General features: G+C 59.6%; 2 protein-coding genes and 1 long non-coding RNA gene across 3 annotated transcripts; 2 read left to right on the top strand and 1 right to left on the bottom strand.

The window, feature by feature from the left end:
• Positions 1–6626: 6626 nt before the first annotated feature.
• LOC125130140 (uncharacterized) lies at positions 6627–10287 on the bottom strand. The gene is made up of 2 exons (XR_007135643.1): positions 9873–10287; positions 6627–8177 (listed from the first exon to the last, which is right to left on the bottom strand). It is a non-coding gene; the product is annotated as an uncharacterized LOC125130140 (long non-coding RNA).
• Positions 7262–9128, top strand: EXOSC4 (exosome component 4). Its single transcript, XM_047785664.1, has 3 exons — positions 7262–7432; positions 8407–8613; positions 8726–9128. Exons 1-3 carry the CDS (start codon positions 7262–7264, stop codon positions 9083–9085), a joined length of 738 nt encoding a protein of 245 aa, XP_047641620.1. The 3' UTR covers positions 9086–9128.
• Positions 10288–10327: 40 nt separating the features above from the next.
• On the top strand, positions 10328–14015 carry GPAA1 (glycosylphosphatidylinositol anchor attachment 1). Its single transcript, XM_047785549.1, has 12 exons — positions 10328–10508; positions 10788–10967; positions 11053–11164; positions 11590–11737; positions 11818–11919; positions 12006–12202; positions 12275–12471; positions 12574–12727; positions 12885–12980; positions 13139–13329; positions 13403–13573; positions 13699–14015. Exons 1-12 carry the CDS (start codon positions 10435–10437, stop codon positions 13940–13942), a joined length of 1866 nt encoding a protein of 621 aa, XP_047641505.1. The 5' UTR covers positions 10328–10434; the 3' UTR covers positions 13943–14015.

Raw genomic sequence — 14015 nt, 5'->3', positions numbered from 1 at the left:
AACGCGCTGGCCAGGGACATGGGACCCCGCCATTGTGAGGTCAGCAGCTGCTCCTAACCCCGGGCCTCAGCAACATTCCGGGGCTTCAGAGCCAGGGCCCCACAGTTCTGACCACCAGGAGCAGGGCGCACCTGACCTCTGACCTTTGGCCCCCTGAGGGCCAAAGGATAAGAAAGGCCAGACCTCCCCCAGGCCAGGAGTCCCTCTAGGAAGCTCCTCCTAGAGGACAGAGGTGTCTTCACCCCAGCCTAGCACAGCGGTGTAGCAGGGAGAGAGGGTCCAAGATTCAGGCTTCCCTGCCCAAACATCTGGCCACCCACTGCAGCGTCCCCGCCAGCGCATGCCAGGTTGTGGGGCTGGGTGACTCTGCACAGTCCCGGAGGTGGTCATGGCCAGCACAGCATCTTAAGGGGTCTCAAGCTGAGAAGACGAGGCCTGCCCTCCCCACCCGCCGTGGGTCAGAGCCATCACGTCCCTAGGCCATGCCCAGGGAAGGACAGCGCCTCCAGGCCTGGTTGGTGATCTCAGTGGGAAGAAATTACGAGAAAGCTCAAGTCCATTACCACAAACGTGAAAGCCTAAAACAACACACACTCATTCTCTTCCAGTTCTAAAGGCCAGAAGTCCAAATTGAGTCTTCTGGGCTAAAGTCTAGGTGTTAGCCAGGTCATTCCTTCTGGAGGTTCCTTGCCATGTCCAGCGTCCAGCATTCCTTGGCTTGTGGCTGTATCACTCTGATCTCTGCCTCCAAAGTCAGCCTCCTCTCCTCTCTCTCTCTTTTTTGTTTTTTGGGCCTCGCCCATAGTAGGTGGAAGTTCCCAGGCCAGGGGTGAACCCAAACCACAGCAGTGGTCCAAGCCGCTTCAGCAACAAGGTGGGAACCTTAACCCACTGTGCCATTGGGGAACTCCTTCCCTCTTCTTCTCTTCTTCTTCTTTTTCATCTTTCTGTCTCTTCTAGGGCTGCACCTGTGGCATGTGGAGGTTCTCAGGCTAGGAGTCTAATGAGAGCTGTAGCCACCGGCTTATGCCAGAGCCACAGCAATGCCAGATCCAAGCCGCATCTGTGACATACACCACAGCTCACGGCAACGCTGGATCGTTGACCCACTGAGCGAGGCCAAAGATCGAACCCGCGACCTCATGGTTCCTCGTCGGATTTGTTAACCACTGCGCCGTGACGGGAGCTCCTCTGCTTCGTTTCTGTAACCAAAGACCCGCCCTTCAGGGTCACTCAGGGTTATACCTGGGTCCTCCAGGGCACTTTCTCTTTCTCAAAATCCTCATCTTCGTTATGCCTGCAAAGTGTGTTTTTTGCCACGTGTGGTAATGTTCACAGCCTTCGGGAACTGGCACCCGGCTATCTCTAGGGGGTACTCCTCAGCCCGTTACACTGGCTGGACATGGGGCAGTGACCCCAACTGCACGGGATTCATCAGCAGAGGACAGCACCTCACTGGCTTGGGGCGGCTGAGCCCTAAGCTGTGCTGACTCGGATGTGACTTCTGGAAAGCCAGGCTTAAATGTGAGAACCCGGCTTGGGGGGAGGTGCTGAGTGGTGACATGAGAAGCTGCTGCGGAGGGGCAAACGTCACAGACCTGGTCCTGACGAACCATTGGACGGATGAATTAACAAAACAGCAAGAACAACAAGCCCAAGGAGGGACTGGCTGACCATAATCCGGAGTGGCTAAAATAGACCACCGAAAATGTCCGCTTTTAAGCAAAACGTCACGAGACAGTAAAAGAAACGAGAGCATGACTGTCGCACAGGAGGGGCAGGCGGGAGTAGCTGCCTTTGGAAGGGCCCAGATTTGGACTTCGTAGACAAAGATGTCCAAGCTTTGCTTATACCAAGGCCCATGAGAAGCTGCAGTGGTAGGTGGTGGCTCTGCAAGGGTCCCACTGCCACCGCAAACCCCCACCTGCAGCAGCAGACACCGCCCTCGGGCCCCTTCCACCAAACTGCTCCCCCCGCCCCCGTTGTGGGCACGACTTTTGCCCTCCCTGCACACGCACGGCCCCTCTGCCAGCACTGCCATCCGGGGCTTACCGAAGGCCTTGCCTCCCGCTGGACACGGCTGTGCTCTGAGGACAGGTGGCTGCGCGCTCACGACCCTGGCCCTCACAGATCTTCCCGAATTCCCTCCCGGCCTCCTGGAATGCTGAAAGTCTGCCGAAGGTCCTGCTGTGTTGCCAACTGGCTGAGGGCCCCTCTCGGGGAGGGACACTGCTGAGACGCATCAGTGCTGCCCGCGGGGGTCTGGGGTCCAGGGACATGGTCACTTGGACGTCGTGAGGCTCAGCGCAGGGCGCTTCCAGGCCAGGCTCCAGCACAACCTTCACAGGGCTGCACGTTTGGAACATTCGCCAGAGTAAACAGTCCAGTCGCAGTCCAGACTGTCCCCTCCCACGGCCACCTGCCTTCAGCCACTCCTCCCTGCAGCATGGAATGGGAGGGGCGCTGGGGAACCCGCTCAGGGCAGCTGAGCTGGGCGTCTATTTAGCTTGTGTAAGGCGGGCACAGGCACGTCCCGGCACAGTGGAGCTATGGCTGTCATTCCGGGGTAGAAACGGCTTCCAGGAACACAGGCGTCCCCTCTCTGCTGCATGTCGCCACACACCGGGCTGATGGGCCCGGCGAATGAGTGTCCTCAATTCAAAAAATATCGATATTAGTCACAGACAAGAGCCTCCGAAGGCCCTGAAATCTTAGGACTCATGTGTAAAGGAAATTTGTAGAGGTTTGCTCAAATTTAACGGTTCTAAAATTATACACAGTATTAGCTAAAGGAGCTGTCACCTGAGAACACCTTTTCTGAGCTATAAACAGGTAATAAGGGGCGTTCCCATCGTGGCTCAGCAATTAACAAACCCGACTAGTATCCATGAAGACGAGGGTTTGATCCCTGGCCTCGCTCAGTGGGTTAAGGATCCAGCGTTGCTGTGGCTGTGGTGCAGGCAGCAGCTATAGCTCTGATTCAACCCCTAGCCTGAAAACCTCCATATACCGTGGCCCTAAAAAGACACACACACAAAAAACACGCACACAAAAAAAGGTAGTTAAGGGAGTTCCCAGAGTGGTTCAGCGGGTTATGAACCTGACTAGTATCCATGAGGATGCTGGTTCAATCCCTGGCCTCTCTCAGTGGGTTAAGGATCTGGCATTGCCATGACCTGTGGTGTAGTTCGCAGATTTGGCTTGGATCCAGCACTGCTGTGCCTGTGGCGTAGGCCAGTAGCTGCAGCTCGGAATTGACCCCTAGCCTGGGAACCTCCATGTGCCATGGGTGGGGCCCTAAAAAGGCTAAATAAATAAATATAAAAATTTGTGTTACATATTGGGATTTTTCTCTGTTCACTTAATTTTTTGGCCACACCCTCAGCATGCAGAGGTTCCAAGGCCAGGAACTGAACCCATGTGACAGCAACATCCTGAGCCACTGCAGCAACAACACTGGATTCTTAACCCACTGGGCCACATGGGACCTCCTATCCACTTGATTTTTGACATATGACCTTGTCTTCTGTTTTGTTTTGTTTTGTTTTGTTTTGTTTTGTCTTTTTGCCTTTTCTAGGGCCGCTCCCGAGGCACATGGAGGTTCCCAGGCCAGGGGTCTAATCAGAGCTGTAGCCACCAGCCTGCGCCACAGCCACAGCAACGCAGGATCCAAGCCATGTCTGCAACCTCCACCACAGCTCACGGCAATGCTGGATCCTAACCCACTGAGCGAGGCCAGGGATCGAACTCACAGCCTCATGGTTCCTAGTTGGATGTGTTAACCACTGAGCCGTGATGGGAACTCCCTTTGTCTTCTGTTTTTTAAAGAGGGCCCTGAGACTGTCCCCCTTGAAAAGAACTTTGCAAAGTTGCTGGTTTCTGGGAAGCTAGTTTTCAGCAGGGTTCCTACCACTCCCCAGTAAGAGGGCCTCACTGAACCTAAACTGTACAAATAACACTGATGCTGAACTGCCTTCTGGGAGTCTGCGTCCACTTCAGGGTGCCTGTCCAACCATGACCTGTCGGAAACCACTGAACCCCTGAACTCGGCAGGAAACAAACTTGGCGCACGTGCAAGAGCACAGCCACTAAGAGGGAGCTTTATCATCGCCTGCACCTGATTTTGCTCACGAACCTACCTCACCGTCCCTAATAAAAGGCACGAGGGCTAAAGCCCAGGCGCCTTTGTTCTGCGGAGCAGAGTGCCTCCCCGTCCCCCGCTTTCTAAATCTAAGAGTCGTGGGGGTCTTGCTATGCTGCGCCCTCCCTCCTCCAGGATTCCCCGTGCCCTGCAGCACTGGACGCGGCAGTGACCAGCCCCCTGAGAAGCCGTGGCCACTGAGTCTCTGGTGGGCTTCCCTGGTGGGGAATGGTTCACACACATCGTGGCCACGTGTTGCTGGGGGACGGAGTGTGTCCTGTGTGATTTCTCAGGGAGAGAACTCGGGAAGCTGGCATCTGGTTTCTTCCAACTCTGCCCCATGAGACTTTTCCCTTTGTTAATGTTGTGGTTTTGGGGGGTTTTGTTTGTTTGTTTGTCTGTTTTGCTTTTTAGGGCTGCACCTGTGGCATATGGAGGTTCCCAGGCTGGGTCTAATCAGAGCTACAGCTGCTGGCAACAGCTGGCCACAGCCGGCCACAGCCACAGCCATGCCACCTCCGAGCCACATCTGCCACCTACACCACAGCTCATGGCAACGCCAGATCCTTAACCCACTGAGCAAGGCCAGGGATCGAACCTGCAACCTCATGGTTCCTAGTCGGATTCGTTTCCGCTGCGCCATGACGGGAACTCCTCCCTTTGTTAATTTTGAATGTTGGCCATGAGTACATTTGTATGCGCTGAATTCTATGAGTCATAGTAAATCCCTGAATCCAGGGGTGGTCTTGGCTTTTCACCACAGCTCCCAAATTTGTAAGCTTTAGGCCCCCAAACCTAAATCCATCCACGTGTGTACCTTGGACAAGAACACAAGGGCCAGAGAACCAAAAGGTCCTCCTTCCTTAACGCCCTTCCCCAAACCAGAGATGCTGCCAGGTTGGAGATATGAGTTCTCAGGGGTGGGGGGACCCCTCCACCAGGGGACACAGTAGGGCTCCAGTGCTCTGGAAGGAACGGCCACCACTCAGTCCCTTTGGGCTCCTTAGGCCCGGAGCCAATGTTAGCCTGCTTATCCCGAGCTGCGAGGGCCAACCGCATACCTGTGGCCCTCGTCCTGCGCTGATGGACTACAGCGACCTTGACCTAGTCCGAACAGGACAGTAAACCTCAGCCCGCCGAGGGAAGAGGTTCCACCGGGAGCCTGCTCGGTCCAGCTGAGGGGCCGAGGGCGGCTAGTGGCAGAGGATGACGGTCATCGTGGCCTTGGGCCCGGTGTGCCAGCAGGGCCACAGCTGGCTGACCAGCCCACACGCCCTGGTATTCTAGAAGGCCACCACGTGGGAAGGATGCTGTGCCTGGGCCAATGAGGCCCTGGACCAACACAGCATGTCCGTTCTACTTGCGCTTCTCATAGGCTGAGGTTGAACCGCTCCTGCCGAGAGGCAGGGTCCATACCCTCCGCTGGAGCCTGCCAGACCTTTAGGACTGTCCCGACCCACAGAGTCTTGCAAGAGGAACAGTACACAACTTCTGAGGCAGGGTGTCAAGATACCATGCACGCCCACCTTGTCTCAGGGGGTCGCCTTGGTGTCACGCTCAGAAGACGCCCCGGCTGAGGCTGAGGCCGGGGGTAGGTGTGCCATCTCATAGCCCCAGTGAAGTCCCGCTCAACAGCCAGCATCTACCACCAAAACGTGCAGGAGGAAGCCTTCAAGACAATGCTCGTCGCCACCTGCAGTGACCGCAGGCAGGCTGCCCAGCTGAGCCCAGGCAAGCCCCAGAACTGTGAGACATAGGGACATGTTTAATTTTTGTTACGTGAAGGCACTAAGGCTCTGCAGCAAAGGATAAACAGACGCACAGGTCCATGCAATCCCTTTCTGGAAAGGATGAGGGTATCTGCATTCACAGATGGAAAAAGGAGGCCCACTTCATTGCCCATGGGAGCTGGCCGTGATGGCAGAGAGCACAAGACAAGTGTGGACCTTGCTGGGATGGGGCCTGTGCCCCTGCCTAGGCCCCTGTGAACGTTGCTTCCTGTTGGTGAGTGTTGCAACCCTGTCCGTTCATCCTTCCATGTTCAAACAGAAAGCATGGGACCTGGCTTCCTGGGCACTGCAGAGGGACTGAATAATGCAGCTGGAGAAAGGCGGGTGAACTCTCTGTTAGTGACCTTGCCCTCAGTGAAACAGTGGCACCTGGAAACAGGAGGCACCTGGGGCGGAAAACACCTCATTTCTCCCTCCTGTAGACCCATCAGCAGTTCCAGTGGACTTAACTGACATGAGATGCTGGAATAGACCAGGCCAGGAAATGCAAGAGGAATCAGTAACAATCTGCAAGCTGGCAAGGATTAGGTTAAAAAAAAAAAGTAACACTTTTTCTGGGTGGGAATTCACAGCCTTCACCTAGAAAGCCTTCCATTCCCCAAGCCCCTGGACACACACCCACTGCCCCCAACTCGGCAGTTACCGGTACATCCGCCCCGCAAGTATCAAGCAAAAAAAATCAGAGCTCCGCAGGATTAACTGGACAGACTTTGTATTTCATATATATGACCATGTGTACGTACAACATAAACCATGTGCTTCTTTTTTAAGTGAACAAATGTAAAAACCGTACAAAAGAAGAGAACAGAGAGAGTCTCAGATTGGGAGAATAAATGCATTTAAGGTCGCAGAACTTCGAAGCCATGAGAGACAAAACGATGCTTCCATTCCAGCAGCCGCTGCTCTCACCCGCGAGCCTCGGAGGAGACTCCAGGGGGTCCAAGAGAAGCTAAGGCGCGTCGACTGCGCGGGGGCTGGTGGCGCGCAGCGCAAAGCCCTGGCGCCCAGGACAGCGTGGGACGGGGGGGCTCCCAGGGTCGTGGGGACCGCCTCGAGGATGCCAGCACAGCCGGTCTCCCCCGCGGGCGGCCGCGGAGAAGCAAGCCCAACACTCGGCGGATTTCCCTCCGCCGCCACCCCCCACCGCCGAAACTCCCCGGGCGCCCAAAGTGGGGCCGCAGGGAACCCCGCGAGAACCGCAGTCCTCCGAGCCGGAAGTGGGCGCCGGCGCTCCGGAAACCGTGGGCCCGGAAGGTCGGAAGTGGGGCCTCAGGGCCGCCGGGAACTGTAGTTCTCCGGAGAACGGACGCGGGGCTGGCGGCCGGGCGGCATGGCGGGGCTGGAGCTGCTGTCGGACCAGGGCTACCGTGTGGACGGGCGGCGCGCCCGGGAGCTGCGCAAGATCCAGGCGCGGATGGGCGTGTTTGCGCAGGCCGACGGCTCGGCCTACATCGAGCAGGGCAACACCAAGGCGCTAGCGGTGGTCTACGGGCCTCACGAGGCGAGTGGGCGCGCGCGTTGGAATCCGGCGGCGGCGGGGTGGGCGGGGATGGGTCGAAAGGTGAGGCCTCCGTGTAGGGCCGCGGCCGAAGCCCTCGTGGTGTGATGCGCGGTGGTCCCTGCCTGTCTCGTCGGCCCCTGTTCCCTGCGCCCTCCACTCCTCTTGCTCCTCCTCAAGGCGCCAGGCGTGCTCCCCCTCGCTTCGCTTCCTCACTTCTCAGCTCTGCTCCGACGTCACCCTCCGGGGGTCACCTCCCCAGACCACCTTACTCACCTGTCAGTTCCTCACCCCTACAACCACACACTTCCCTGCCTTTCTGCATCCGCCAGCTCAGACGTCGGTTGAACTTATTTCTCACGTTTGTGTCCCCACTGGAACATAAACTCCGTGAAGACAGGGACTTTAAAGAAAACCGCCTGGGTGTATGGCCCCTCCAGCGCTGGAGGCATAAGGATGAAAATAAGTATGACATGCTTGCAGAGTAGAAAGGCTGATGGTGAGGAAGATGGGAAGTAATTCCAAATGAGATTGAGGGAATTCTAGGGAGGCAAGAACTCAGAGCTTTGTAGAACAGGGACAACATTTAGGATTTTTTTAATCTCACCCGTGGTGGGAAGCCTTTAGAAGATACGTAACATATGTGGCGTGTAGAAGAGACAGGATCAGACCTGACGTTTGTAAATAAACTCTGTGCAAGTGGAGAATGGCTTGGAAGACGACGAGTCAAGGATGGAAACAAGGAGGCCTGTTAAGAGAGATGAGATCCAGAGTGACGATGCCTTAGACGCTGGCCCAGCAGCCCTCCCTTAGGTCGTGTTTTGGAGGTGAAGTAGTTGCTTGTTGAGATGCTGGAGGTAGAGGGAAGGACGGGAAGGAGGCAGGGAGGCCAAGGCTCAGGACATGCAGCAGAGGAAGGGGGAGCATGAGCTGGGAGGAGTGGGCCTGGCTCATGTGTCCTTCCCCCCCCACCCCAGATCCGGGGCTCGCGGTCGCGAGCCCTGCCGGACAGGGCCCTGGTGAACTGTCAGTACAGTTCTGCGACCTTCAGCACAGGTGAGCGCAAGCGGCGGCCACATGGGGACCGAAAGTCCTGCGAGATGGGCCTGCAGCTGCGTCAAGCCTTTGAGGCAGCCATCCTTACGCAGCTGCATCCTCGCTCCCAGATTGACATCTACGTGCAGGTGAGCAGGCAGCGGCTGTCAGCTGGGGAGGGGAGAGAGAAGGAGGGGGTGGGGGTCGGGCATCAGCAGCCTAATGGACTGACACCACTGGGGGGGGGGGGGGTCACTGCAGGTGCTGCAGGCAGATGGTGGGATCTATGCGGCTTGTGTGAACGTGGCCACGCTGGCAGTGCTGGACGCCGGGATACCCATGCGGGACTTTGTATGTGCCTGCTCAGCTGGCTTTGTGGATGGAACAGCCCTGGCAGACCTCAGCCATGTGGAGGAAGCAGCTGGTGGCCCCCAGCTGGCCCTGGCCCTGCTGCCAGCCTCAGGCCAGATCGCACTGCTCGAGATGGATGCAAGGCTTCATGAGGACCACCTGGAGCAGGTGCTAGAGGCCGCTGCCCAGGCCGCCCGAGATGTGCACACCGTACTGGACCGTGTGGTCCGGCAACACGTACAAGAGGCCTCGATCTTGCTGGGGGACTGAGTACACGGCCGCCCAGGCCCAGAATAAAACTCGCACACACTCAGTCCACTGTACTTTGATCTCCCCAAAGCACCTCTGTGCCCTCAGAGCCTGGCCCGGAGCTGGCTCCAGGGGCGACAAAGGGTGCTCCCTACGCGTGAACTGCATAACCCTTGCAGCCTCAGGATTCCAACCCTGAGGAGGGGGGGGGTGGGTTTCCCTGGGTGAAGAGAGGCGCTTGTGTCAGGAAGGGTTCAAGACAGCTGAGCAGTGTGGCAAGGCCTGGTGTAATGAGCCAAGCCCTCATACTGTGGAGTCTGATTCTCACTGCAGCACATCCAGGGCCTTGAGCACAAGTGCTGAAGGAGAACTCCTTTGGCTATGGGTGCCACCAAGGTGATGGGGGGGGCACATCCCACATCCTCTGGATTGTGTCTTGGACTGAATGGTCCCTTTCCCCCCGGAATCCCTTGAGCTTGTCCTGTGGCTTATCTTGGGCTCTGAAAGTACAACAGCGACATGATCTTGGCTCTGGCCCTTTCTCAGTCTGACCCAGACACTCCCCAACCCATGGTTGCACCTTCCTTCCAAATCTCCTCTTTCTGCCTCCTGCTGTCAGACCTGCCTGAGCCCTGACCACCAGCCCCTGCTGCCTGAACGCAGGGACTACTTTTCTAATACCCCAGATACCTGGCCTGGACAGACGGGCTCCCCATTTTCTATTCCACACACCCAAGCTCCTTTGAAACCCCTTTTGGCCAGCAGTATTCATGCACCTTCCTTCCTGTGGTCATCTGGCCCCACTGACCTTGGTTCTGGGCACAATACGTGATTCCACTCGGGCCCCTACTGCTGTTTTTGGTGACCGACATTCACAGGAATAGGTGCGCCATCGCCTTGGCCTCAGCTCACAGAAGCCCCTTCACTTCCCGCGAGGGCACTCAAGCCTGTCGTTGTCAGTGGCAGCAGCATCTTCAGACATCTTCCAGTGTCTATGCTCTGGTCGCTGCTTCCGGTTTTCCTCCCACCTGCCCCATTCATCATCCCGATTCTCCTTCGAGCCGAGCGTTCTCGACTAGTCTTCATTGCCCGCCGGCGCCACACGCCGCGGTCGGCCGGCCTGGAGGCTGCTCCCGCTCGGCGCCAGCGAGGAAACGCAGACGCGGGTGCAGCTCCCTTCCCAGCAGCTCTGCTCGGAGCTTGCGGGGTGGGGGCGCGACGGGCGGCATCGCGCACGCGCAGCGGCGCGAGGCCCGCCGGGACCGGAAGTGCGGGTGGGCGCGGAGCCCCGCGGGGACCGGAGCGGCGCGCCCGGCCGGGTGCCGTAGCTGGCAGCGGGGAGCGCGGTCCCGGAGCCGCCCGGCCCTGCCATGGGCCTCCTGTCGGACCCGGTGCGCCGGCGCGCGCTCGCCCGCCTGGTGCTGCGCCTCAACGCGCCGCTCTGGTGAGGGGGGTGCCTGGGAGCGGGGGCCGGAGGACCGGGGCTCGAGCTGCCGGCGGCCCCTCTGGGTGCTCGCGCCAGTCTTCTCCCGCCCGCCGGCATCACTCGGGGCACCAGACCTGGGGCTCAGCCCTCCCGTCCGGCGTCCCGGGTGCTGGGACTCGGGATCCAGGTCCCACAGATAGGACGCCTCCACCCCCCCAGTGCGGAGGTAGAGGCTACGGGCTGGCATCTCGGAGCCTGCTAATGCTCCAGCGGCCCCCTCCGCCCCTCTCCCCGCAGTGTGCTGAGCTACGTGGCGGGCATCGCCTGGTTCCTGGCGCTGGCTTTCCCGCCGCTGACCCAGCGCACTTACATGTCGGAGAACGCCATAGGCTCCACTATGGTGGAGGAGCAATTTTCGGGCGGAGACCGTGCCCGGAGCTTTGCCCGGGACTTCGCTGCTCACCGCAGGAAGACGGGGTGAGCGGCAGAGCCATGCGTACGCTGGAAGCAATACCAGTCAAAGCCAGAGAGCTCTGCTCAGAAGATCTCTTTGTGTCTTTAGGGCCCTGCCAGTGGCTTGGCTGGAGCGGACGATGCGGTCAGTGGGGCTGGAGGTCTACACGCAGAGTTTCTCCCGGAAACTGCCCTTTCCAGATGAGACCCACGAGCGCTATGTATTGTGGTGGAGGGGGTGTGCTTGCGACCAAAAAGCACCTCGAAGGGGGAGGGGGATGTCCTGGGTCCAGAGAAATCCTTGGTGGGCATTCTAGGACTAAAGAGGTGGGGCTTGGAATTCCCGTCGTGGCATAGCTGAAATGAATCCGGCTAGGATCCAGGAGGTTGTGGGTTCGACCCCTGGCTTCGCTCAGTGCGTTAAGGATCAGGCGTTGCCCTGAGCCGTGGTGTAGGTTGCAGACAGTGGCCTGGATCTGGCATGGCTGTGGCTGTAGCGTAGGCCAGAGGCTACAGCTCCGATTCGACCCCTAGCCTGGGAACCTCCATATGCTGCACCCGTGGCCCTAAAAAGACCCCAAAAAAACGTGGGGCTACAGCTTCGTCGAGTGGGGTCCTGCTGAGGCTCCCCCAATGCTGCACGCAGATGGTGTCAGGCGTGAACGTTTACGGCATCCTCCGGGCCCCGCGCGCCGCCAGCACAGAGTCCCTGGTGCTTACCGTCCCCTGCGGCTCTGACTCTACCAACAGCCAGGCTGTCGGGCTGCTGCTGGCACTTGCTGCCCACTTCCGGGGTGAGGCTTAAGGGCGACTGCTGGCAAGGGAGGGTTTGGCCGCTTCCCCAGGCCCTGCTGACCCAGCTTCTGGCCTCCAGGGCAGATCTACTGGGCCAAAGACATCATCTTCCTGGTGACAGAACACGACCTCCTGGGCACTGAGGCCTGGCTTGAAGCCTACCACGACGTCAATGTCACTGGTGTGTCCCTGCCCTGCCCTGCCCCTCTCAGGCCAGCCCCCCCCCCAACAGCCCCTTGTTGGCAGCTCCTTCACCTGCTCCCACAGGTATGCAGTCCTCCGCTCTGCAGGGCCGGGCGGGGGCCATCCAGGTGGCTGTGGCCTTGGAGCTAAGCAGTGATGTGATCACCAGCCTGGATGTGGCTGTGGAGGGGCTCAACGGGCAGCTGCCCAACTTGGACCTGCTCAACCTCTTCCAGACTTTCTGCCAGAAAGGGGGCCTGCTGTGCACACTGCAGGGCAAGGTACGGCCACCCGCCTGGGGAGCACAGGGCCTGTGTGTAGAGTTTATCTGACCTTGTTCCCACACCTCTAAGCTGCAGCCCCAGGACTGGACATCAGTAGACAGGCCGCTGCAGAGTGTGCAGACACTGCTACTCATGGTTCTGCAACAGGCCTCTGGCCGCCCCCACGGCCCCCACGGCCTCTTCCTGCGCTACCGCGTGGAGGCTCTGACTCTCCGTGGCGTCAATAGCTTCCGCCAGTACAAGTACGACCTGGTGGCAGTGGGCAAGTAAGTGGCTTCCGGCCTCCCCTTGCACGCCCGGGCCGAGGGGTGGGTGCCGGGGGTCTGGCGTGCCGTGGCCGTGGCTGTGACCGTGACCGCACCCGGCAGGGCTCTGGAGGGCATGTTCCGCAAGCTCAACCACCTCCTGGAGCGTCTGCATCAGTCCTTCTTCTTCTACCTGCTGCCCGCGCTCTCCCGCTTCGTCTCCATTGGCCTCTACATGCCGGCCGCCGGCTTTCTGCTCCTGGTCCTTGGTCTCAAGATATCCTCTGCCTCTCGCTGTTGGAGCCGACCTCAGGTCCCCTCCACTCTGGGGCCCTCCACTCTCGGGGGGGAGCAGGGGTGGCGAGTGGGCGTAGGGCCTGGGTCCCCCACCCAGCAGACCTCATCACACCTCTCAGGATCCTTGACCAGGCCACGCTCTGGAACTGTGGATGCAGCTGCATGAGGCTGGCGTGGGTCCCGAGGAGGCTGGGGGGGCCGCCGGGTCCAGTCCTCCTTTCCTGCCAACACAGGTGACCGTCCCCCTGCTCCTGTTGTTGGGGGGGGGGGCTCTCGGGGTCCCAGGTGGTCGTTACTGCTGCCGCTCCGTCTCGGCTGGCAGGTGGAGGGAGGATCCTTGGGACTCCCCCCGGCCCCGGGGCCTGTCTCCAAGTGCCTGTGTGCCCTGCAGAGCGTGGGGCTGGCCTCGCTTGTGGCGCCCTTGCTGATCTCCCAGGCGGTGGGCCTGGCCCTCTACCTCCTGCCGGTGCTGGGTCAACATGTGGCCGCCCAGCACTTCCCCGTGGCTGAGGCCGAGGCCGTGGTGCTGACGCTGCTGGCTGTCTATGCAGCTGGCCTGGCGCTTCCACACAACACCCACCGGTGAGGAGCTGGGCTGGGCGGGCCCGGGCAGGGGCTCCCTGGACATGCTGCCTCTGAGTTCCTTGCCTTGCAGGGTCGTGAGCACACAGGCCCCAGACAGGGGCTGGATGGCCCTGAAGCTGGTAGCCTTGATCTGCCTGGCCCTACAGCTGGCCTGCATCACCCTCACCAACTTCTCTCTGGGCTTTCTGCTGGCTGCTACCATGGTGCCCGCCGCCGCACTCACCAAGCCCTCTGGGCCCCGGTACGCACTGGCCAGCCCCTGCCCCCAGGGCCCGTGCCCCTCAGCACGGACTCTGGCCTCCTCCGCCACCGGTGCCTGTTGCCCCACTGGCCTCAGAGCCCAGTTTGACCCCGCTTCTCCCCCAGGCCCCTCTATGCTGCCCTGCTGGTGCTGACGAGCCCAGCAGCTATCCTCCTGAGCAGCCTGTTCCTGTGGCGGGAGCTGCAGGAGGCACCACTTTCCCTGGCGGAGGGCTGGCAGCTCTTCCTGACAGCGCTGGCACAGGGCGTGCTGGAACACCACGTCTATGGCGCCCTGCTTTACCCGCTGTTGGCTCTGGGCCTCTACCCATGCTGGCTGCTCTTCTGGAACGTGCTCTTCTGGAAGTGAGGAGGACGGCTGGGAACTCCCCGAGCGCCCCGAATTCTCCCCTCCCTGGGAAATAAACAGATGTTTTGTGTCA

This window comes from Phacochoerus africanus, chromosome 6, assembly GCF_016906955.1.
Source record: "Phacochoerus africanus isolate WHEZ1 chromosome 6, ROS_Pafr_v1, whole genome shotgun sequence".
NCBI classification, from domain to species: domain Eukaryota; kingdom Metazoa; phylum Chordata; class Mammalia; order Artiodactyla; family Suidae; genus Phacochoerus; species Phacochoerus africanus.
This window is presented reverse-complemented; position numbering and strand designations above follow the sequence as displayed.

Excerpts from the sequence above, each read along its gene's own strand:
- GPAA1 (XM_047785549.1), top strand. The coding sequence starts at position 10,435 with ATGGGCCTCCTGTCGGACCCGGTGCGCCGGCGCGCGCTCGCCCGCCTG. Across the intron at positions 12,472-12,573 it reads GACCTGGTGGCAGTGGGCAA|GGCTCTGGAGGGCATGTTCC; the intron begins GTAAGTGGCTTC and ends CGCACCCGGCAG. Across the intron at positions 13,330-13,402 it reads CTTCCACACAACACCCACCG|GGTCGTGAGCACACAGGCCC; the intron begins GTGAGGAGCTGG and ends CTTGCCTTGCAG.
- EXOSC4 (XM_047785664.1), top strand. The coding sequence starts at position 7,262 with ATGGCGGGGCTGGAGCTGCTGTCGGACCAGGGCTACCGTGTGGACGGG. Across the intron at positions 7,433-8,406 it reads TGGTCTACGGGCCTCACGAG|ATCCGGGGCTCGCGGTCGCG; the intron begins GCGAGTGGGCGC and ends CCCCCACCCCAG. Across the intron at positions 8,614-8,725 it reads AGATTGACATCTACGTGCAG|GTGCTGCAGGCAGATGGTGG; the intron begins GTGAGCAGGCAG and ends GGGTCACTGCAG.